Genomic DNA, 24,508 nt, shown 5'->3' with positions numbered 1-24,508 from the left:
AAAGTCTTGATGATTGGCGAGCCAGCCTTTTGAGGGTTACCACTGAGCTCCGTTCTTTCACAGAATCACAGAATATACTGAGCTGGAAGGGACCTTGCACAAATTAGAATAAAAAATTAAAATACTCTCCTTAATGTGTGACCAAGTAATGAGCCTGCATTCAGGACAACACAGGTTCACATAGTCATTTCTGTTATTTTGGGAGGAATAATGGGGAAAGACTGTATTTAGAGGCTGAGAAAATCTTCCTGTGCTATCTTTGATGTGCTGCTTATGTATTATTTTCTAAAGGGATAGCTGGGTTTTCAGACTGCCTGTTTTGCCTGATGACTTGGAAAGCACTTTAGAGCAGACTCATTCAAATGGACTATGTGTTTGATTTAATGTATGCATATTTCATAAAGGTAATTTTAACTGCTTCAATGGACAGATGAAGGCAATATATCCAACACAAAATGCTTATACAGTGTTTTGAGGATGCAAAGTAGATGAGAGCCAGACAGCTGAAAAAAATATTGTAGCCCAGTGAAAACTGATGAAATTGAAACTGTTACAATAATACTGAGCAGCAATGGTACAGATGGCTCAAAGCCCCAGACAAACACGTTCACAAGCAAACTCCAAATCCAGGTAAAGAACTGAACTAAAGAAGAGATAAACTGTAGAGCATACCAATGGAAAGCTCCATATACTTTCAGGTTTTGTGGATGCCTTTGCCTGAACACGTGACATGTATAACTTTTCCGTGAGTTTAATAACTCTGTATGCAACTGTTTACCATACTCCTTTGGGGTTTATCTGCTGTAGAGAAAAAAATTTTGCCCACACTACAGTTAAAAGAGGGCAGACCAAAGTATCTACTTACATGACTAAAACCCATATGCTGCTAAGTCTTTGCAAGATCAGACTTGGAAACCTTTTTATGATTTTATCTAATGATATAATTTGAACCAGGTTTACTAAATAACTTCAGTTTAAACACATACTTTTGGGTATCAATGTATGACCATTTGAAATCAACTTCAAAGTCAACAGTTTCAACATGTCTAAACATTTTTAAGCACAGCTATTCTGTCTCTGTTGAACCTGGTGAGAGATGCCATTTGGAAATATTTGTTTTCAAAAGTCCAAATTGTCATACAACTGGACTCCTACTTGCCTAAGCTGTGTACCCTATAGAGATCTGCTCTCCACACAGGTTTTGTATTTAGCAAACACACTAATCTTAATTACTGTGTGCAAGGTTGTTTCTTACAGCATCACATGTTCCTCCTTCTTTTATCGGAAAAGCTGCCACCAAGTGCAGAAAAGGGTGCATGGAGATTGCCTTGCATAGGAAAGGCAATCTCCATGATCTGGGGCCAGAGGGAACAGCCTATTTTATGCACAGACCCCATCCCTCTACCCTGTTTCTCACACCTTCTTCTGTATAACTTCATTCAAGGAGGACTAGAAGACATTTTTAAGTTTACATCATCTCTTCTGACTGGAGGAGAGGGGGAACAGGATTGAAAAGAACACACAGCCCTTTTTCATGTGGTTTCCTATCAACATTAACAATCTCTAAGTCCTGTCGGCCCTCACTATCTCATCTGATCATTCATTTATTTGTATTCTGTATCTCTCTCCTAAGATGCTTGATGTGGAGCATCTCCTACAAGTTCCTGAGTGCCTGTTAAGCCTACTGAGCACTACTGAATCCTCCAAGCCTTTGGTAAAAACTTTATTGCAAACTTAATGGATTGCTGCTCTTGCAACTACATTGTGTCCCCAGTTTCAGCTGTTGGAGTAGGGGTGCAGACACCACAACACAGAAAAGGAAGACAGGGAGTGAGGTTTCCACTTTGCAGTCTTGGCACGTAGAAGGTGAGGCCATTCAGAAGAGACTGGAAACTCTTTTCCAAACCCAATCATAGTCTACCTCTCCTTTAAACTACTCAGCAGAGGAGGGTCAGGCTGCCTACTGAACTCTGACTTTTGGGGCTTCTAGTTAAGATGCTCTATTGCCTATGACCAGGGCCATAACAATTAGAATGGAAGACAAATTAGGCTTAAAATCATGTTTTCACCAGTGTTTAATGTAAAATGTGAATGTTTCCTCAAAGGAGGCTAGTAACTCATCAGTTAGTCTAGCTGGAAACTAAGAAAAATTAATATTTTAGTAGATATGCTGTAACAAGGATTATAAATATGCAGACCAATATATACAGTGCCTGATATAGGGTAATACTCAGACATGGGCTCTGCCATTGATTTTAGAAGCTGAGGTTTTTTTCAATCCTCATCCTTCTACAGAGGCATAAACCCCTGCTTTGTATAATCCCTGCCAGTGGTTATCACATTGTGGTTTCTCAGATAAAGGAATAACAACAAAGATGGAAAAGGGTTGCTAAAACTTTACTGAGTAAAAGCTAATTATAAATAAAGACAACATGAAAAAATAAATCCATGAGCTTCTTTCTAGACTGCTGTAACTGAGATCAGTGGCCTGCTTTATACCAGCAAATTTAAATATGTTTTTATTTATCCAACCCACAAACTCAGTGTTCTGCTTCATGATGACTTGAAGCTAACCTTAAAACTGCTTAATAAAGCTTAATAATAAAACTCAGTCAAATGTTACTATGCTGTTAAAACAAAATCTTTGGATCTTGGTTTAACCTTTAATATTAAATATGTTTACAAAAATCATTGAACCAAAAATATTGGGAGAAACTGAACTCTAATCCATAACTGGCTAGGACCTTACCATGTAAAAAGTGAAAATTCAGGCTACTTTTTTTTACTTTGCAACTTACTGCAATTTAAAAGTAAGTTATAAAAGAGACAGATGTAGTTTTAACATAGGGGATTGGATTAAAAGGGATGCATATGTATCAAAAGGAATGTGATTTCTTGTTGAAGAATATCAAAGTATATTGCTAGAAAGACACAGGTGTGTGGGAACTGATGAAAACCTGACACTAAGGATATGCTAATATTTCCATTTACTTACAACCCTCCCATTAAAAATGCCCTGAGCATGGTATATATTTAGATACAGTTCTTCTTTTACAGTTCTTCTGTCACTTTAAAGGTGAGGAAAATCTGTGTTAACAGTCTCAATAAATGACTTCACCCAGAGAATTTCCTGTTCTTCAGATATACTTTTCTCACTGTACCTTATTTCATGATACCCAAAATTAATTTTGAAAGCACAACTTCCAGATGTTAGGGTTCTCAAGAACTGCCTCATGTATTCTGTTGCATGAAAATGTAGATTCCTAGTTTATAGTCCTGGTAGAAGTAAGTAATTACATGGCTAACATTTCGAGGCACATCTAATGTTTGCACTGTGCAATTCAGGAGTGCACAATTAATGTAATACATTTGGGTTTTCTTCCCTAGCTTACTATTTCCTAGAAGTGTCAGTGTTAGTCTAGTCCTTGTGAGCAATTTTGTGACTTCCAAACTTTAGGCTATTCCGCATTACACCAACAGCCCCTGACTAATGTGGGGTATTTGCAACAAAGCAGTTATTTCATGGAATAAAAAATTGGCAGAAGTTTCTTCTGTCAACCTAAGGATATCCTTTTGCAAGGAAGAACCCCATGTGAGTTTTTAAGAAGAATTAGCTTAAGTTTCCCATTACTCCAACAGCTGAAGGCACCTATGGATATACCAAATATAAAGCTGTACTTTTGCCTTATGTATAAGGATGTTCAAGGTTTCTCATTTGTTCTTTCTGGGCCAAGAAACTCTAAGGAATATTATACAAGTCATTGTAAACCTTCAGTTCCACTGTATTGGACTTGTTTTAGGTATGTCACTATTTATATAATAACTAGTACCACAATGATGTCTCAGAATCTTCTCTTCAATTTAAATATTTGAGCACATTGCTCACTGTATTTAATTTTTCTTCATGCCTTACATGGAGTTGTAATCAAATTGACTTGAAATGTTTCTTGTAAAAGTATTGTATAAACCATATTTCTTATGTAGAAATGTATGAAAATAAACACATTCATTTTCTGAATTATATGAGTTTATAGTAGTATATAAAACATGATTGATTTAACATGATTGTATCTGGACTTATCTGGGAGGCTGGGACTATATATCAAGTCATAAAGTTTCTGTAGACACCTAATAAATCAAGCTGCAAAAATAACACAGTTTGGATTCTCACCTCAAGATTTAAAAACTCTTCAAGGTATACACTTAATGAGGTTTATGGGTTCTTCATTTTTTATGTTTGTATCTTTTAACTAAAGATCTTATCTGAACTAGGTAGCTCCTGGTTAAAGCAACAAAAAATTTGTTACATCTTGATAGATATTTGCCAAAAAAATTAAAACACTAGATGATCCTAGGTTACTAATAGTGGTGTTTCGCCTCTTACACCTCCTGTTCCCGATGCAGTAACTCCAGAACTATCACCCTTCACTGGGAATTTAAGCAATGTCCTATAAAGCTTCATGATAGCTTGTTTTCCTTCAGCACACCTCTCATTCACTTTGACAAAACTGTGAATGCACATGAATTTAAAATAGAATGATCCAAATCAGTGGAGGCCAGCAATGGCTTGCAGACTTGGTCTACCAGAATAATCTCTCTGGTCACGGCTTGCTCCTCACTAATACCTTTCCCCAAATCCTTGCAGCTAACACTCTGTTAAACAGCAAAAAGTGTATTCCCTGCATGAGCAAGGTTTACATTCACCTTCCTTCATGTGAATGTGAAGGAATGTACGACAAGGAAGACTGCAGACCAGACGGAGGCAGTTCCAGTGAGAGCCTGCTGTGGCCTCAGAATGGTTGCTCCTGACATAGATTAGTCAATATTGCAGTTCCCATCGAAGGACCTTCACAGTATTGCTGACAGACCTAACAGGCATTTTGAAGTACTCTGGTGTTATGGCCCTTAATATCATCTAAAAAAAGTCCTGCCTCTCCCTCTTAAAGAGCAATTCAGAAATAGCTATGGCAAGTTTTCAGGAGCTTGTAACTCAGAATAATTTTAGCTCCTAATTCATGGCTTAATGTATCCTACTCTCCATCTTCATAGCCCCTCTTCAGTGTGGACCAGTTACATGGGCCTAAATGAGTCATGTGTTTCATTTGAATATGATGACTCACATGCTTAGTTGGGTGTGTTTGCATAATAATATTCCTTGAAGTAAAAGATGAGACGGGAGAAGCAGAGTTTCAAAACATAAATGAGTATTTCTCAGTTGCTCCTGTCAGATCAAAGAAACAGCCTGGACCTACATCATGGGCCTGGAAAAAACACCTGTATGGCAAAAATTCTTCAATATCCACTACAATGTACATCACCGTGAGAGCATCTTTCTATAGAAAGATTTTATTCCTTGAAGCAGAACAGTCCTCCAGCTGTTATTCTGTGCCACTCAGGTTTTATGCTGATTCTCAGAAAAATGCCAAACATAAATAAAAAGAAAGGTAAGACATGAGTTGAAATAATAATAATGGCCAGTCTTCGCGAGCGAAGATTTGGGAAAGGTCATTGACCCTTCGAGCCTGCGCAGTGGATTTTTTAGGTGAGACACAGCTTGCGCTGAACTGAGCCCACCCTTTAATCCTGAGGTTCATCTGCCGGGGCCGAGCAAAGCTTGGACAGTGGCAGTGAGGGTCTCAGAGCAAAGCTTGGACAGTGGCAGTGAGGGTCTCAGAACGTAGGTTTGTTTAGAGTGACCTTCTCTTAGATGGATTGCCATACAGGGCTGACGAGCTCCATCTGCCCGGGGGGCTGGGAATCGAACCCTGACGAGCTCCATCTGCCCGGGGGGCTGGGAATCGAACCCGGGTCGCAGCGGTGAGAGTCCTGCACCCTAACCACTAGACCACCAGAGGCCCCAATGAGTTGAAATGATAGATGAGTTTAGTGAGAATCTGAGTAACTCAGCCTAAGGAAGTATAGGAGCAGTTTTATTTGATGTAATGCAATATTTTAAACCTGTATGTACTAAAGCTGTATTTTGTATTCCTATTAACTCAATTTCTGAAGGTAACCAGGCCAGCTGTGCTTTTCCAAAGAACAGGTTAGACAACATTTGTTGGAAATTATTCACTAAATCAACTAATCTATGTGGAGAAAAAAAAAAAAAAAAAAAAAAAAAAAAAAAAAAAGTGTGCTATCTTTTTTTGGAGCACAAAGTGTTTGTCCAGAAGCTGTGTGTTCAAGAGGTCATCTGTTTTTTTTAAGTGTAATGATTGGTCTATGGGAAGGTAACTGCTTTTCCTTACAGTTCTTGCTTTGCTTATATCATCAGACCATTGCAACTGCATCATCCATGGTACAGGAATATCTTATGATTCACTGACTAGTAAGTCTGAAAGATGGACCATTTTGTCTGGCATTTTGTTCAGCAATGTGCTAATTTGGCACATTTTCAAGGGTGTGTGAGGTTGGGTTTTTTTCCCTTCCGATAGTAACAGGGTGCTGGGAAGGCTTTCAGGAGCCAGCTGACACTGCCTCTCAGCTCCATAGCTGTGTCTGCTGTGTGTGCAGGAGAGGCTCCCAGCTCCACCCAAGTCCTGCTGAATTCCTGTGGCCTTGCTGGGATATTTTTCCAAAGACGCTCCATGACCATACTCTGTGTCACTCAAAATCTGATTGTTTGTTGTCTTTCCTTCCTGAGCCGTTGCACCAAGGGACAGTAGAATGCCAGGATTAGCTATTTTAGGGAGCAAGGTGATGGATAAAGTCAAGGAGTTTCAGCCTATATATTCCTAGGGACTGGAGAAGCATCTCCACTAACTAGTTTCAATATATTTTATAGATTAGAGTGTAATGTCAGAACTGTCACTTTGATAGATAATTATTTCCCTCATACCATTTTGAGGTCCCTTTTCAATTACATTTTTTGTGATTATAAATACAGAACCCTGTAGCTTTTAGAGTGGCAGCTGGAGATTCATTTTGGCTCTGAGGAAAAGGTTCTGCACTTTAAATGCAGAAATGTAGGAGCAGCATAAAGTGTGTAACTCTGGTAGACATTTCCGCTCAGGCTTTTTCCTATTCTATGTAAGCAACTGAACTGAACAAAAATATACAGAAACTAAATCCACAACAAAGACATACGTGCTCTTAGTATAAAACTCAAAATTAATATTTTGTCTTCTTATTTTTCTATTAACTTCCGTCCCATCCTGGTTTGCTGAAACCCTTTACTGAATGTACAAGCATGCCCATCATCCTTTACAAGCCGTAATGCAGGGCTTTCTTTCCATTATTATTATAATTCTGGATGTATGCCCTGCCTGTGTTTGCACTGTAAGCAAAGAGCACGCACAAAACCAAATGCTCACATTCAGATACAGGTAACAGCATGAAAGCAAATTATGCTGGAAGTATTTATCTGCAACTTGCCTGCTCTACAGAGTCCCCAGGATCATTTTATTCTGCTGCTGATTCTCAAAGACATCTGCCATTTTCTTAGGCTGATTTGTTGGATTGCCCAGATTTTATTGTTTCGAACAGTGTATTTTGCAAGTGCATATTTGCAGTACTTCCTTCAAAATATGTTCTTAATTTTGAGATTTGGTTAGTTTTTTGGGTTTGTTTTTTTTCCAATCACTCTTTACAACTCCCACACATTCTCGTTTTATATACCCCTCTGAATTTCCCAGCAGAGAAATATAACTCCACTGGAGCACACTGTATGTTTAAGAGTTGTAAAGAAAACTAATCCCTTTCTGCACCCTATGGCTCCTGTCATTAGTAACGCCAGAGCAACAGCGACCGACGAAGTTGTCGAGCCTCTGCGAGGCTATCGAGAAAACACCCCTCTAAATGGAGCCCTCGCTGAGTATTCAGGCTCAACATTCTAGCAGTGGCTCAATATTCAAGTTCAAACCATCCCAAAGTGTGCCTGAGCCTTTCGATCGTATGAGCCAAGTAGAGCCAAGCCGACCTGACGGTGAGATGCCACGGAGCCCAAGGGTCGCGGCTGTCGCCCCTCAGCTCAAAGCCCGGCTGCTGGCTGGGAGAGGCTTGTCTCGATCGTGGAGAGGGGAAAGCCCGGGTGTTTGCGATACAAAGCCTTCACATAAGGGAGGGAGAGTCGCCGATGCGGCAGTGGAGCGCAAGAGTAACAGTGTCGTCAGTGATGCTTGAACCAAGCGCTCCTCTGACAGAAAATAACCCGCTTTTCAGCACGGCCCCTCTAAACCCTCCAGATTACGGCTCTACCGGGAATGCAGGCTGCTGAGGACCGCGGGGCAGAGCGAGACAAGCCGTACCCGCACCACGGGCTCGGCAGTGCGGGCTCGGTGGGGCTCCGCAGGGCACACCCGCCCAGCGCGGCGCTCCCGGGGCGGGGCCGGAGGCGGGACCGCGGTGCCGCTGCCGCCGAGCCCCGCAGCGGGGCCGGACGCGGCTGCCGCCGGAGCCGAGTCGAGCCTCCTCCCTGCCGGGATTGCCACATCGGCACCGCCGCTCCGAGAAGGCGCTTTCCGGAGCGGATCGGGAGCTCAGCGCGCGGGGAGATGGAGCCCCGGTGCTGCCGCCGCCGCCGCTGCCGCCGCCCCCCGGGACCCGCGCTCCGCCAGGGCCGCCGCTGCCACTGCCGGGACGGAGAGAGCGGCCCCGTCGCCGTCTAACGCCGCAGCCCCGGCGGCGCGGCCGAGGCGGGAGGCGGCGCGGAGGCCGCCGCGGCCCCTCCGCCCGCCGGGCGGCGGCGAAGCGCGGCCCCCTCCTCCCCGCCCTCCCCGCCGCCGCTTCCCCGCCCCCGCCCGGCCCTCGGCCGGGCTCGGCAGCCGGGCCATGGCAGGGCGATGAGGGAGCGGCCGCCCCTGCCCGCAGGCTGCGTGGGGAAGCGGGGAGTGAAGGGGCCGCGCGGCTCGGCAGCGCTGGAGCCGCGCGGCGGCGCGGGGGGATGCGGGGCGCGGGGGCCGCGGCGCTGCAGCTCCTCTCCCGGGCCGTGAAGCAGGCGGCGGCGCAGGGCGCCCGGCAGGACCTGGGCCGCTGGCTGTCCCGAGCCGGCAGCGGCGGGGACACCGTCGGCTTCGTCCCCGCGGAGGCGGCGGGGGCCGGCGGGCTGCTGCTCGGGCCCTACGCGGAGCAGGACGGGCTGCCGCCGGCCGAGCTGCTGCTCTGCCAGCTGCCCGAGGCGGGCGGCGGCGGGCACGGGCTGGCCGAGGGCCGGGGCTGGCGCTGCTCCTGCTGCCTCTTGGGCACCTGCTGGTGCAAGAGCTGCCTCATCGTGTGCGTCCTGGCCGCCCTCTGCTTCGCCTCGCTGGCCCTGGTGCGCCAGTACCTGCGGGACCTGCTGCTCTGGGCCGAGAGCCTGGACAGCCTGGCCGGCGTGCTGCTCTTCACCGTGGGCTTCATCGTCGTGTCATTCCCCTGCGGCTGGGGCTACATCCTGCTCAACGTGGCCGCCGGTTACCTCTACGGCTTCATGATGGGCATGGGGCTCATGGTGCTCGGCGTCCTCGTCGGCACCTTTGTCGCCCACGTGGCCTGCAAGCGGCTGTTGGCCCGCTGGGCACGGACCAGGATCCAGGGCAGCGGGACGCTCAGTGCCATCGTCCGCGTCGTGGAGGGCGGCAGTGGCCTCAAGGTGGTGGCTCTGGCGCGGCTCACGCCGATCCCCTTCGGGTTGCAGAATGCCGTCTTCGCGGTGAGTGCCAGCGTGGGCCGTGTGACCAAAGAAAGAGGCACTGGCTGGAAGGATGTCTTTCGGCATAGTGGCCGCTGTCACTGGTGGAGGTTGCCTGCTTTCCTGGGAACAAACCATGGTTTCTCTCTCTTTTAACAATAGTAAAAACCTGCCCTTCTAGTGGCTCTTCTGTGCAGGCGGAGGGACAGCAGGCAGGTTTTTGAGATGGCTTGCTCAGTGGCATTGTGTTAGAGTTGCTCTCTGGCTTTCAAGACCATATTCTGGTGTTAGAAAGAAGCACCAAGGTGCTGTGTAGCAAAATCTGCAGAGAACTCAATGGTTACAGAGTGCCTGGGTTTTTAAAATGATCCGAGTGAGAGGAAAAGTCTTTTCAGATCTTCCTAAACTACTTAATATAAGTAGTCATGTTGGAAAGAAAAAAGTGGACAGATTAAAATTCTTGCTCAGTGTGGTTGGTGTTTATGGCATGCATCTGGCAGTCTATACAGAGTGTTAAGTCCATGCACACAATCGAGGTCGCAGGTTTTGGGCAGAAGAGTAAGATGTAGCATCAGACCTGAAAAGGGGCAGTACACCAGAAGTGTACCACTGAAAGTTAATTTAAACTTTAGTTTAAAAAAGGGTTAGTCTTGCTTTTCTTTCTGCTTTTAGATGGAGATTGTACATTCATTAGTACGTTCAGTAGTACGTTTTTACATTCAGGAGAAAGTAAAGAAGAACATAAAGGGTATTCTTTTTGAGTACTGTCATGCTGATGGTGACAGTTTCAGACCCTCATTGCTTCCTGTGTGCTTTGTCTGAAGGATCTGGTTTTGGCTGTGTGTTACACATCAGTTGTATCTTCTAATTTGGTGAAATCAAAACAAAACAAATGGGATTGTGAAATATTTTAAATATTTATCAGTAACTTAGAATTTCTTTAATGTAAATAACCAAGTGTTTTGGTCTGCCACTTTCTTACAGCACACCTTCCTTCCCCTGTCTGCTGTTCCGATCCTGTTCCCTTCTGAAGGCTTGCTTAATTTTGACAGAATCATCTGGCTCCTTTTAGTAGGTCATGGGATACCAAATTTGTTATTTAAGAAAAAATTAATCCATGCAATTCTGGGGGGGTAACACCCACATCAAATATCTAAAATTGCTGTGTATAAGACTCTCTATGCTGGGGCATTCATCTCCAGAGCTGTGATCTTTGTCCATAAGAGCTGTAGCAACTTGTAATTTCTTTTTAAACAGATCCTTTAACCATTTCCTTGTTAAGAGTGAGAAACTGAACGTCTGAACCTCTGCTGTTTTGTTTATTAACTTTTATTACTGCTGGACTGAGGAAGCTTAGACTTGTCCAGCTGGGAGCAGTCTCTGCTGGAGCCCAAGGTCCCAGTGTAGCAGTTGAAGCTTCTGCTGTACTGTGACCCTCCTAAAGTGGGGAAAGCTGTTGTGCTTGAGTTGTTCACAGCTTCAGGGTGTCAATTGAAGTAGTCAGCAGATGTTTTAGAGTAGTATTGGATCTGAAGAGAATTACCAAATTAAAATTATTTCTTTCCTGGCATAACCCTTCTGTTGGAAACACAATTCAGCAGAGTATTTTGGCCAGTCCAATATTAAAATGATGCTGTAAATCAGTTGTTTGTATTCTCCCTGTTCTGCAGGCTAAATAATTTTCATGCCAAGTGGAAGGTTTCAGTGTTAAAATAATGGATAGAAAATGAGATGAATCCAGAGTCTTGAGTATACCAAGTAACTTGGATGTTTCCTGCTAATATTAGTTGTGTTACATTTATCCAGATTTACTTCTTTGTAGCATAGTCAAATAAAGCACAGTGTGCTCAATTTTTTACTGAGGACATTTAATAGGAGGTACTAGATCGCTAAAAAATAAAATGTTGCATGCAAATTTGGGAATTCAGTTTCTTACTGTGATTCAAGTTTAAGTTATGTATACCTGCACAGATCGAGCTGTCATTTCTTTGAAATCTCACTTATTTGAAAACTTAATGCTCTTTTTAAATTTAAAATGCGTTCCCCCCTACTAGCAACTTCAGCAATGAATTTGGAAAGAGTTGCTTTTGAAAAGACAGTGATCCTAAGAAAGCTTACACATCTTTAATTTTCTAACAGTCTTGTCTGTGCATGTTTTCAAGGTTGATATTTATAAGTAAACTGGAGATGCTGAGAATACTTAAATGAGAAGGAAGGAAGGAAGTGACACCTGAGGTCAAGCCATAACCTTGATGTGAGCTGGGTCATCTGCAGGGCTGGGATTAAATGTTTCTACAAACACTTGTTCAGTGGCGTGTACCATCTGCTGAGGGTTTTTGTGAGGTTGAATTGCAGGAGGTGTAGAGAAAGATGGAAGAGCTTCTTAACATTTGATTTGTGAGGGGATCATATTAATTGAAACATCACAAGAAGAAAATTAACACAAATTTGCTAGAGTCTCGCCAGCCAGATGTGAAGATCTTGCTGCTTATACGGTCACTCTGCTGCTCTTTGAGAAAGTGCTGATAGTAGAGCGGTGGGGTAATGCATTTCCTTGCCTTTCTGGAAGACCTAGAAACTTGTTAACTGAAAGCATGTTTGTACTTCTCTTTGAGTGGGTTTTGCTTGATTGTCACTCCTCTGATGCCAGGGTGGCCTGGGCTGCTGGAGTGGGCTGATAACCCTTACTGACGTGTTTGCCCATGCACAGCCCTCTCCCCTTGGCCGCTCTGGGTGTTTTGAAGGTGTTTCTGTAAGGAGGCCTGGTATGCAGGTTATCATCTACAAGTGGATTCGTGGAGCGAGATTTGTGCAAACTGGTTATTTGTAGTGCCAGATGTAGGTTACATTGGAATTCATGCTTCTTTTTTTCCCCCTCTTTGAGAGGGGTATCACATGGAAGAAATAATCTAAGAAATCTGAGTGTTCAAGTGTGCATCTCTGGTTCCAGAAATGCACACAGTGAAGTCAGTTGAAGAAAGGGTACCTGCTTTGCAAGAATATGCAGGCTGCTTACTCTGCTTGTTGGAAAGTTGATAGCTGGTTTGGTTTTTTAATTCACTATTTTTTGTTGTTGTTTTGTTTTGTTTGTTTGTCTTGTAGAGCATCCGAGTTATCCTTAGCTCTCTCACAAAGCCTAGTGATCCAAAACACAGGGATTCATAAATTGAGGGGAGATAAATCTGTTGCAATCCCCAAAGGCATGTGACCCCCCAACAAAGTCCTGACACCAGAGTTTATTCTTTGACAGCGCTGAACCAAAAGTGTTGGCCACAAAGATTACACAAAAGTGCGACTGAACAGAGCCTGTCCAAGGCTTAATTGGAGAGTTTCTGGCTATTGTTACCAAAGCAGTTAGGTAGTTCTTAATTGTATTTAAATACGATTTAAATGCCATTCTGTAGTGGCCCATAACACAGTTGCATCCATGCTTGCTTTGGGATTTCACTGTTAATTTTTGCTGGCCTGAACTTTTATTAGAAACAGAGCTCTGGTAGCCTCAATTGGACAGCCTGGCCATGCAGATGCCAGTCTGGCAGGTTCATAGAGCAGGTAAAGATGCTAGAAAGGAAAGTATGAAAAGCTGTAAGTTTTATTGATGAGTTCTCAGGTTTCTTAGGCAGGGATGCTATCTGCTTCCTGTGCCTTCTGGGAAAAGGAATAAGACTGTCGGTCTAAACCTTACAAACCAGGATTTAAAAGGGCATCTCGAAAAATGTTTCCCCCTTTTCCTAGCTTTCATTTCAGTGGGAAGTACAAGCTGCAGTCCAGTGTATCCAGTGGCAGTATCCCCTTCATTTGGAAACAATCTCTCTCCTGGCTCAGGAGGTCCAGTTGTTTCAGGACAGATCCAGATGTGCAAACACGTTGCTCTGCAACCTGAGTGTCCTTAATACATATACAGAAATGAGAGAGGTGCCAGGAATGTTAAAACAATCTTTGGGAAGTTTCCCAGCTCCATTAGAATTAATGATAGTGTCCTACTTAGCAAATCTTGCCTCTGCATTAGTATTTCTGAGATTTTTAATAGCAGCTTCTCCATTCCCTTGACAAGATAGTAAGTTTGGGCTGTGCATTCTTATTACATGGCCCAGATTATGATAATGTTTAAAAAAAAAAGTCTTTTGAAAGCAATGGTCAAATGTAAAGTTCTGACATAATTATGTAATGCTTTTTCATAATAAATCTAAATCTTGTATAGAGAGGGAAATATATTATTTTTGGTGCTGGTATGTGTTTCAGTCTGTGGGAAGTATGATTTGCAGTGTGAAGTTTGGAATTGGTTTATGGAATCTTGTCCCAGTGAATTAACTTAATCTTTATGCTTCATTACATTCTGCTCCTCCATTGCCCTTCCTTCCTCACAGAAACTTTCCACTGATGGTGCACAGAGCTCTGAGAATTCAGCACTGTGACTTTCACAGTAACCAAAGTTTATTTTAAGAATAGCATGATGAAATGAGTAACATTGCTGCTATTCTCTGGTCTTCAACATTGTACAAAACTGTCAAGGTCAATAATTTCCATGTAGGCTCCCAGTGTTAGGGCTGTTCTTAATTAGATCTTGTTTTATTATGATGTGATCAACCGAATTGTTTGGAAAATTCGTTAGACTGCTTGTTTTCAAGATCACCCTTTTCATACTCATTTTTAACTCAGTTTCCTCTTGTTTTCTTTTTGGTTGTATAAATATCTTTTGACCTCATGACTCTTGCATTTAATATTTCCCAATGGCTGCTGATACTAATTTATCTGGTACTGTGTACTTTGTACCCATATAAACTCATATGTCCACGTAATGACTCAGAACAGAAATTTCACACCATAGAGAGGAAAATATTGAAGTATTAGTAGTGTTTTTTCTAGAGAAATGAACAAAAGCTATAGTCATGTGTACTGTTATGTTCACTAGTTGAAATGTGATGCAAAATACCTTTGGTAAAGAATCTTAATGATACCCACGTATATCAGTACAGATATAGATAGGTATTGGTCATAGGGATCATTGATAGATATATGTGTCATATTGAGCTGTATAACCTCCCTTGCAGACACAAATTGCCATTCTGTTTGCCAAGATCATGTTTAAGACAGTGACATTTTGAACAATTACCTCTTGTATTATGTGCCATACGTGTAAAATCCAAAGCAAATAGATTTTTGCTTTAGACCTTTGCATTTGATAAAGTAATTTCTTCCAACAAATAAATTCTCATAAATTCAAGGGCTCTATTCACCCTGCAGAAATAAATACCTTCAATGAACAGTGTAATTGCATCCTTAGTTAATGACTTTTACACAGAGATGTTGTGTAATGCAAGGTGAAATGAAATAAAAGCTATTAACTTTAAAAAGGCCAGATGAAAACTAGACACATACTGTTTTGTTATACTATCTTCCCACTGAGCGTGAATCTAAGTTTCAGTGAAGGAATGTGAGAAATTCTTTCATGATTTTGCAGGGATGGTTGTGGGAGCAGCAGTCTGGTTGTTTGTACACATAGACTGTGTAAGAACTGTGCTTGATTTCTTACTCTGTCTTTTTACTCAGATTACAGATTTGTCACTACCCAACTACCTGATGGCTTCTTCAATTGGGCTGCTTCCTACTCAGCTCCTGAACTCATACTTGGGCACTACCTTGCGCACCATGGAGGATGTGATTGCAGAGCAAAGTGTTAGTGGCTATTTTATATTTGGGTTCCAGGTAAGTTAAAATAATTACTTTCAAAGATCTTGGTAGTGGTAGTGTCAGTCTCTTTGGGACTTCTGTTGACTGCTAGATACCCAGAAAAATAGGTTTCCAGTGGACTGTTTTCTTCTGATTTTGTTTTATGCTGTTAAAAAGTTTAATTCTCTCATACCTCACCGTGACACAAAGCAGAACATACTCAGTGTTCTCTTTTTTTTGAAACAGTTTTGGTAAGCTTTCTTTTCTTGCCCTCTGTGGTAATCTCCTGCTGAATTTTAGAATTGTCAAACCGCCCCTACACAAAAGCTCATGTGCCACCATCTGTGAAGTAGTGTGCTCAGGGTGTGTAGGCCCAGCACCCGTGCAGTGTTCACTGTTAGCACTCAACATCCCCATTTTGCATAGGTATTCAGGACTGAAAGTGCTGTAGAAATATAATTTTGCTAATGCCTAAATCAGAATACCCTAATTTTACAAGTAAGTAAATTAATGTGAAGTATGTAGTACCTTTACATGACCTTAGCTGATGAAATAATTCATCTATAAATCTTGGGTGCAAACCTTAGGTCTGAGACCATTAGGAGCATAGAAGTTATGGGTATTTCATAACTAGATTATATATTAAAACCGCCTCTGACAGTGTCAGTACTTCAAGGTATGTTTGACTATCAGTTACCATGGTTTGCAGACTTTCAGTAAGTACTGCAGTCATTTATATTCCTCAGTTTTTACATTTATAAAGCTGATGTTTAACAATGCTAACAGAAAACTATGTCTAGGACCCTTTAAAACGTAACTTCCCCCTTCCCCTGATACCTGTGTGCTCTTAAATAGAACATACGATTTATAGGCTTCATAGAACAGGGTTATGAGTATTAAAAATGCCTTTCTAAATATGGGGTTAATAGCCTTAATACATCAAAGAGCAAATAAATGGTTATTTGATCAGCTATCATTTTAGTCATGAAATGTTATTTCCAGGGTAGTAGTTTTTAGTGGTATTTTCCTTTCTTTTTTTCCTTTTTTTTTATTTTTAATGACATTGACTCTCTGCAGATTATATAGGTTGTAACATAACTGTTGCTCGGGTATGTGCTAACTGGATTGTCTGGAAGTTTGAATAGGAGTACTGACCTCCTTGAGAGCAATCCTTAAGATCTGACTGAGAGGCCTTTAGTGGAGGAATTATTTGTGTTCTCCCACTGTCTCTCAGACCTGGTGCTTTGCCAGGCTGAGCTTTGATTGGACTTTGATTTAGTGAATAGCTCTGAAAATCCTTCACATTTCATGGTTGTCTGTGTATAAATATATATATTTTAAATTCATCTAGAGAACTAGGTTTCTGGTAGAACTATTTCTAAAACCAATCGAATTTAAATATTTGAGTAAGCTTTTAGAACAGGATTTTTCCTATGTTTTCAGAACCTGGTGTCCATAGTCTCATTTCGACTCTTATGCTGGCCATCTTTTGAAATGTATAACTTGAATTTTTCACCACAAGGATAGTCAAGCAGTGGAGAAACAGATTGCCTGGAGAGGTGGTGAAATCTCTATCCTTGGAAGTTTTCAAGACCTGACTGCACAAAAGTCCTGAGCAAACTGTTCTGATCTTGCTGCCAGCCCTGAGCAGCAGGTTGGGCTAGAGACTGTCAGGATGCCTTCCCCCTGGCAACTATGTGACCATACTTGCCAGTCATCTCAGTGATTATTTAGCATCTTGTATGCCATGCTGGCAGATGTTTTAAGCAATAGTCCTCAATGCTAAAGAAAACATACCTCTACCAATTAGTAACGAAGTTCAGATTTTGGACTCAGAACTTTAGGTTCTGTTATAAGCAATATAACAGCAATATAATATCCTTGGTTTTTTGAAAGGAAGTTGCTTATTCCAGCTAGTTTCATAAAACATTCTTAAAAAAAGACATAATTTACTTCTTTCAAAGGGACTCTTAGTATGAGACAGCTTGATTTTTATTTGAAGATTTTATCATTTTTATTAAGGAGGATCTCAGCTAAAAAATTTGACTGGTGTTTTCTTGAAATCAAAATATGCTTCTGGGGAGTGCAGTGCATGCCAATGTCATTGCATGAGTAATTTCTAAGCAAAAATTGTCCAGGTTTATTTCTGATGATTTTTGTGCTGAAAGTTTAAGAATTCTTAGCGATATAACTTACAGCAAAAATCTGAACTAAACCCCTAGTTTTTGACAGTATTTCCTCCTTAAACAAATGAAAAAACCCCACACCATTGACATCCTGTCTCTTCCCTGAGCCATCCTCCAGAAACCAAGTTCTTCCCTTAAAGACTGCTGTAAGTCACTTATAAACTCTGATTCTTCCCTGTTTAGTCCTGATAAACTGGTCCTCTCTGCTGCATTCCACACCAGAGGGGCAAGGATAAGTTTTATTTCCTTTGGTCTGCATCATTTTCTGGCTGTGCTCTGCTGTTTTGCAAGTTGCACGTGCCCAGTAGAATTTAAACCTGTTATTCCCTTGGTACATGGAATACAGCCTCTTTGACTTACAGAAGCACACCATGTCATTTCTTTGCAGAAGCCTTATTTCCAAGAGAGGAAGTGAAAGAATTGCTTTATAATAAATGTATGGATGTCAACAGAAAGAAAGAAACTATCTTTCCAATTCTTGTAAATATTTAAGTTCTATGTAATGTCTATGTTCTCATACGCTGGTTACACTGCCAGCATGTGTAGGTTTAGAGCTGCTCACTGGTCAAGTTCATCTCCCTTCTAATGTCTTGCCAGCAAAGCATTGAGCCCACAGATGCCTTCATGAATCTTTGCATCGACAACTTACTATTTTGTTCAGATCAGTTGCTTTGTATTCATGCCTGCAGCCTATATAGCCTACAACACTCTTGTTTTATTTTCAGATTGTCATAAGCATAGGACTCATGTTTTATGTCGTTCACCGAGCTCAAGTGGAACTGAATGCAGCTATTGTAGCGTGTGAAATGGAAATGAAGACATCGCTTGTTAAAGACAGTCAGCCAAGCCTCACTGGTTCAACCACATACTGCAGCAAAAGGACAGTAGCATTCGCTGGAGGAGGTGTCAATATTGTGTGATTTCAAGTATTAATGATTAAGTAAGGTTTTGCGAACCTGAGCTATCACCTAGAAATATCTATGGACAATTGAAATAGATTTTTTTTAAAAAAATTGCGAGTGATTACAGGTGTACTGTGGCACAAATCAACTGACCAGCTTTTCAATTGCACAGGGGTGACTTCTAGCAAGAAAAGGAAGATGGCAAAGTAACTTAAGATGTAAATGCAAATTTGGCTGCACCTTTGGTCATTTATTATGCCTGTCATGACCTGTAGCCTGCACTTTAGTTTTCTTTCCTTTGCTCCTATAAACTGAGAAATGCTTCTATAAACTGAGAAAAGTAGCACAGAGGTAAATATTTTTCTGCTTAGCATTATTTATAAGGCTGAATAACTATATGCAGTAGAATTTGATTACTGATAAAGATGAATGAGAAGGTGTGCAATTCAGTGTGTTATTCTTGAATGTGCTTTTGATTTGGACTTGCTTCCAGAAGTTGGAGTGTATTATTTAGCTAATGATGGGACCATTTGGCTTTTTCTTCATTTTGATTTAAAAAAATAGAATCCTATATAAAGTTTTGGTTGAATGTATTTTTCTAAGGCATTACAAATGTTGCAGAGCCATTATGTATTCACACAAGCTTAAATCCTACATTGTGGGACTGAAGTGCTCTTAAATTACATTTTAAGTTACACTGTGTAATATGCAAAGTACAAGGGAAAATGCAGAAGTTAGATTGCAGTGACTATTTGAAGGAGACTTCATTGGTTTTGCCACCTTGGTGATTGTAACAAAGGGCTGTTCCATGTTAGTCCTATTTATAGTATTTTTAATTGCTAAAAGGATGGAGTTTTTCAGCTCACATGACTACAGGTAGTAAGATTTCCAGAACAGGGAGCTAAATTTCTCCTTTAAACAGAATGATGGGATACTGGCAGTACTAATTTTACAAGAAGGTGGCCTTTATTTTGTAAGTGAATCTCCCCTCCCTTTAAAAAGCTTTAAAAATTTGCTTTGGTTGGCACGTTTTTTGTACAAGTTTTACATTTTTTAAAAGACACAATCTATTACAAATTTCATCAGAGTGAAGAAATGAAAACTAGAGATTCTCCTTGGAAAATAAATAATCCAGTAATGGAGGAGGACAGCAATGTCTCTGAGACTCAGGAATTCTGACTCCATTTTTGCAAGACAACACTGTATTGGATACTGCTCCTTTTACACGTGCTGTGGACTGTTTTTCACTGAGTTTGAATAGACTGGATAACCTGATAGTAACTTGTGTGTGTATAAAAGGAAGACAACAATAATGGCTGAACACGATGTTCTGTATGTGTGATTTCATGTAGATATACATAGCAATGTTCAATTGCTCAAACACAGGCAAGTCATCTGATACAAAAATAATGTAAAGTATTGCTTATTTTGTAGTTATTTTGTGTGAGTTTTTAAGGATGCCTTCAGGCTTCAAGACTTTGTGTTATTTTCTAACAGTACGACTGTGCCTCCTTTTTGTAAGGTTGTTTGTAGGGTCCAAACATTTTTTCTTCCTCAGAATAGCAGATCTTCAAGGTTATTGGGAAGCAGAGGTCTGGTGGCCTCTAACAGCCTTACTGAGAGGACGTGTGGTAGTCATGTAACTGGACATCTACGCATTCTGTCGTAGTGGAAGTTCCATTTTGTTCTTTAAATTTGTGTCCTTTGCAGACTGGTATTCTTGGGTCTTGTGACCTAAGGAACTGAACTGGTTAAATGAAAACAACAAAGTTCAGATTGTCTCCTTTCTGTTGTTTTGGGGCTTTGGTTTTTGGGGGTTTTTTTTGGTTGGTTGATTTTGAAAAGGCAATCTGTATACACCTGGAAGTGTTTATTTACACATCTCTGCCTCTGACAGCTCCTGTGTGAAAACAAGAGAGCCAGATAACTTTTTGATGGCGTTATTTGTCATCATGGTGTAATTAAGTCTTTTCTGAACTGAGGGGTGGGGTTTTTTGTTTGTTTGTTTTTCTTTCTTCTAAAGAGCAATCCTTCAATAATGAACTGATCTGAACTTTGCTCCATCTTGCCAAATGAAATAGTGTTTTGAAGAGGGTATCTCTTTCTTTGCATTTTTTAACTAACTTAAAGTTGCGTTGATTATTCGAGACATTTCCCAAATATGTATTTTGAAGTGCTTTTATTTCCATGACATTTTGTAACCAGAGTAACTTCACTATGTGAACACTTTTGTAGTATGAAATTAGTTCTTAAGACTTTTGCATTTTGCTTGATACTTGTAATATTTGTGTACAAGTTAATGGGAAATGTGCATTAAAAGGAACTTTTCTGTACCATGCCAATCATAGTTTTATACAATAAATTCACTCAAATTTCTTTAAAGGAATATGTATTAGATTTTTAAGTTGCTGTGACATAGTTGGAAAGAAGGTGCAGTGGAGTCTCATCTTTATGTATGCATACAAGAATAGTTGCCTACATTGAAGGAGTAACAAGTTAGGCTTTAAGGATGAAGTCAATGGGTGGAGAGTTACTGATGAGGGAAAAACAGTTGATTTTTTTTTTTTAATTAAATACATGCTTAATTCTATTAAATGCTTTCAAGAATAGGTATTTGCAGCTGGCTTTTTGATAGAAGAATAAGCATACATTGCTTATGAGAAACATACTACTGAACTGAAAGAGCATTGATATTTCTGAATGTAACAGTAGTAAAAGCGATGTGATTTTTTTTTTTTAAGATAGTGTCCCTACCTAGTGCAATTAAAACCCACAAAGGTATGAATCTAGTTTAAACAATATGTGGCAAGTGATTTTCATGACCATTTTCTGAGTTGCCATGATAGTGAAATTTCTGCATTTTGCATATGAGAGGTACCTAAATAGCAGGTCATATGGAAGAAGGAATCTCTCAGCTGCATGGCACCAGTTTTCCTTCCTCCTTGTAGTAAGTACAGCTGTGTCATAAATTTGTCAAAATTTAACTTTAGGCTAAGCACCTGTGAGGAAAACGTTTTTTTTTTTTTGGTCCAAGAGCTTTATATACTATTTTCATCCTGATTTTTGCACAACAACTTCAACAAGCATTGCTGAGGTCAAGTTTGAAGAATGGAAATGCTTCTCTTGCATGGGGTGTGGCTTGTGTCACATACTGGATTCTTTGCATTCATTTTCAGCTTTCCACCTGAGGCCAATATAATTTGGATTTTGACTGACCAAGATTGCTAAAGTCATTGATTACCTTGCAAATAATCTAGGATATGATGTGTAAAATGAAATAGAAAAGTGTTCCCATTCACATTGAGGTCATTTTTAATGACAGAAGTAGAGAGCTCTAGTAGCTCTGTGACAGGTTCCCTCACTATAATGCCAAGTTGGTACTAGCCCTGTCTGCATAAGATGATGGTGGTTTGTGCATGAGGGAATAGGAATCAATTGCAAAGGGGGAGCTGATGTAAATTTTGGCTCTGCTGGGTAGATCAGCTTGTCTCTGTCCTCTCCTGTTGTGCAGAATTAGTGATGTTCCTGGCAGCACAAGGATGATGGGTCTAACAAATTCTCCTTCATGGACATTAGCATTTGTCTCACATTACCCTGTTGTATTGATTTTTAATTTATCTTAATTTGTTAGTGATAAGTAGCAAGAAACTGAGTCTGAGGTTTCAGTCCTGTCCCTTTCCTCTTACAATAGATCATCCTGGTATATTGCTAAACTTAAAATTACATTTTAATGAAGTCCTGTGTTCATTAGTGTAAATCCTTCTTGCTAGCCAAGTGACTAATGCATAGTTGGTTGGCTCTGGATTCTCGATTCATTTGGAAAATTAGCTGAGCCAGATTTGCTGTTGCGAGAGTGCAAAGTCCTCTAACATTCCTTCTGATTATTTAGAACTTCAGATTAATTTAGCATGGATAGGCTTATTGTACAGGGGAGTTTGTTTTCTTTTTAAAAAAGGTCATTAGCAAGGTAGCAGAAGGGTTTGTTCTGTCCTGATCCTGAGACTTGAATATTTGGTGTCATCCTTTTTAGGAGACAGTGTTTCCAAGATGTAGCACACATAAGCTTATGTCAGTCAAGGTAATTAAGTGCTGGCTTTGGTGAAGAGGATATAAAACTTGTATCATCTGATCATGGTGACAAGTCTTTTTAAATCATAAATCTACGCTCAAGACAGTTTGGCATTGGGGACTGCAATATGTTGCTTCCCATCCCTCCTCTGCAGGATGGGAAATTTAAGAGCTACAAGTCGTTCAAGCTGAAGGGGAAGAAATAATTGTGTGAGCACAGCGGGTACAGTTTGAGGAGGTTAAATTAACTGTAACATTGCCAGAACTGTGAATACCTCTAAGTGTCATGTTTTTGTAGTTGCCAAATCCTTTGACAGCTTCTGCTTTTTCCAGGACAGGGCAGCTGAGTGGTCTCACCTAGAGGCAGGTTAGCATTTTCTCTTCCAGAGAATTCTAGCATGCTTTGACTTTTAGGAGTAGTCATTTGACAAATTTTGCTGACATTTCTCTAATGAGAATGTTTTAGTTTGTCACAGTAACAGGGCGAGATCACCTGGGGCTCAAATATGTGTACCAAGTGGTGTCTGTGCATGTGCATGATCTCCATTTGCTGAATGTGAGGTGTTTCCCTCTGTTTTCAGCAAGCTATAACTGTTTCCCTTAAAGGTTGTTGGTGGGCGGGTGGGAGGAAGGAAGGAAGGAAAGGCCTGTGGTGAAGGACTATTCTACTAGCAAATTTTCACTCTGTGCTATAGAAACCCAATTGCTTAAGATCACAGATATTCTCCATTTAATGTGAGAAGTGGTAGGTGGTAAGGGAATAGACTAATGAATTCTCTGATTGTGATTTTTGTGAGGGAATAATAATTTGCTTCAATACATGATGAAGCACTAATGATAGAGGGGTGTTTTTTTTGCTTAGATTTTTGGGGGTGAAGAGGAGTGGGGGTGGTACTATGGGAAGTAAATAACACTGAAATGGCAATGATATGAAGAAACTCCTGAATCTTTTAAACTTTGACTTTTTATGACTGTCTCAGATGTCTTCTACAGAATAATGGGGAATAGTGTCTTGGAAGCAGCTGGAGTAAATGTTCTAAAAAAGAGCATCTTTCTGATGATCTTCTGGAGTGCTGCTGAATACACACCTCTGCCTTCAAGCCCTGCTTTTATAACCTGGGCTAACAAAGTCCAAACCAGCAGCAGTGGCTAGCTCTCATCCATAGAGGAACATTTGTTGCTGCCCTTTTGATATCTTTTTTTCCTTTCTCTGCTTTGCCTGGCACAAGTGGTGGCTGGGGGAGGAAGAGCTCTGCACTTGCTGTTTGCTTTTCCACCAGCTGGGGATGCAGAGGTTGCTGAGCTGAAACCAGAGGTTGTTCTGTGTCTTTCATCCTCAAACCTCTATCTGAGTAGCTTCCTTTCTCTGTGCTCTAGAAAAAAAAAAAAAGAAATCACAAAACAAAATCAAAAGAAATAATAATTAAAAAAAAAAAAAAAGAAGCCCCAAAACAACAACCCCAAAGACCACCACCCAAGAAAGCTTCAGGACTGGTAAAATTCATACCAGTAAATGAATATCCTATATATTCTCCTGTGGATATAAATTGAGGTGCAAGATCATGTTTTGTGTGTTCGGACAGCTGTAATAATCTCTTCCCTGCTCAGTGACTCCTGCATGAAATGAGCTTCTCCAGTCACTGAGCTTGAGAGGATCCATTACTGTGTTAGCCTTGCAGGGATTTCCTTGCAGCTTACTTTGTATCAAATCACTGATTTCCAGTCATTCTCACATTGCACTGAATTTTGCTGGTCCATCATTGAGCAAGGTTTTTTTCTGTCTGGCTCCTTTCAGCTGAGGAATCTGTCCTTTTTCCAGCTACATTGGTCAGTCTAATGAAATATGTTCTCTCTTCTTACAATGGATGCTTCCTTAAATTAAGCTAGGTATGATAATGTTCTTTCAAACAAGCTTTGAGGCTGGAAAATGGCAGGGTCTGGAGGAAGAATTCTGGAGTCCTCAGAGCCCCTGGCATTTGCACTGGGGAAAAGAGTCTTGTAATGAGTTTAAAAAATGTTTCCATAGGGAAGCAGTTTGAGAATTGAAAATTTAGAGGAGGAGGGGAAAAGTTGCA

General features: G+C 40.9%; 1 protein-coding gene across 1 annotated transcript; it reads left to right on the top strand.

Annotated features, from left to right (window-relative positions):
• The first annotated feature begins 7,797 nt into the window (after positions 1–7,797).
• On the top strand, positions 7,798–20,747 carry TMEM64 (transmembrane protein 64). Its single transcript, XM_017830577.1, is given in 6 exon segments — positions 7,798–8,106; positions 8,161–8,654; positions 8,690–8,742; positions 8,745–9,628; positions 15,158–15,313; positions 18,189–20,747. Coding segments are annotated over 6 exon segments (2,091 nt in total). The 3' UTR covers positions 18,384–20,747.
• Positions 20,748–24,508: the final 3,761 nt, after the last annotated feature.

This window comes from Lepidothrix coronata, unplaced genomic scaffold (assembly GCF_001604755.1).
Source record: "Lepidothrix coronata isolate B3197 unplaced genomic scaffold, Lepidothrix_coronata-1.0 Scaffold181, whole genome shotgun sequence".
In the NCBI taxonomy this organism is placed as follows: domain Eukaryota; kingdom Metazoa; phylum Chordata; class Aves; order Passeriformes; family Pipridae; genus Lepidothrix; species Lepidothrix coronata.
Note: the sequence above shows the minus strand (reverse complement) of the source record. Positions and strands in the feature narration are given on the sequence as shown.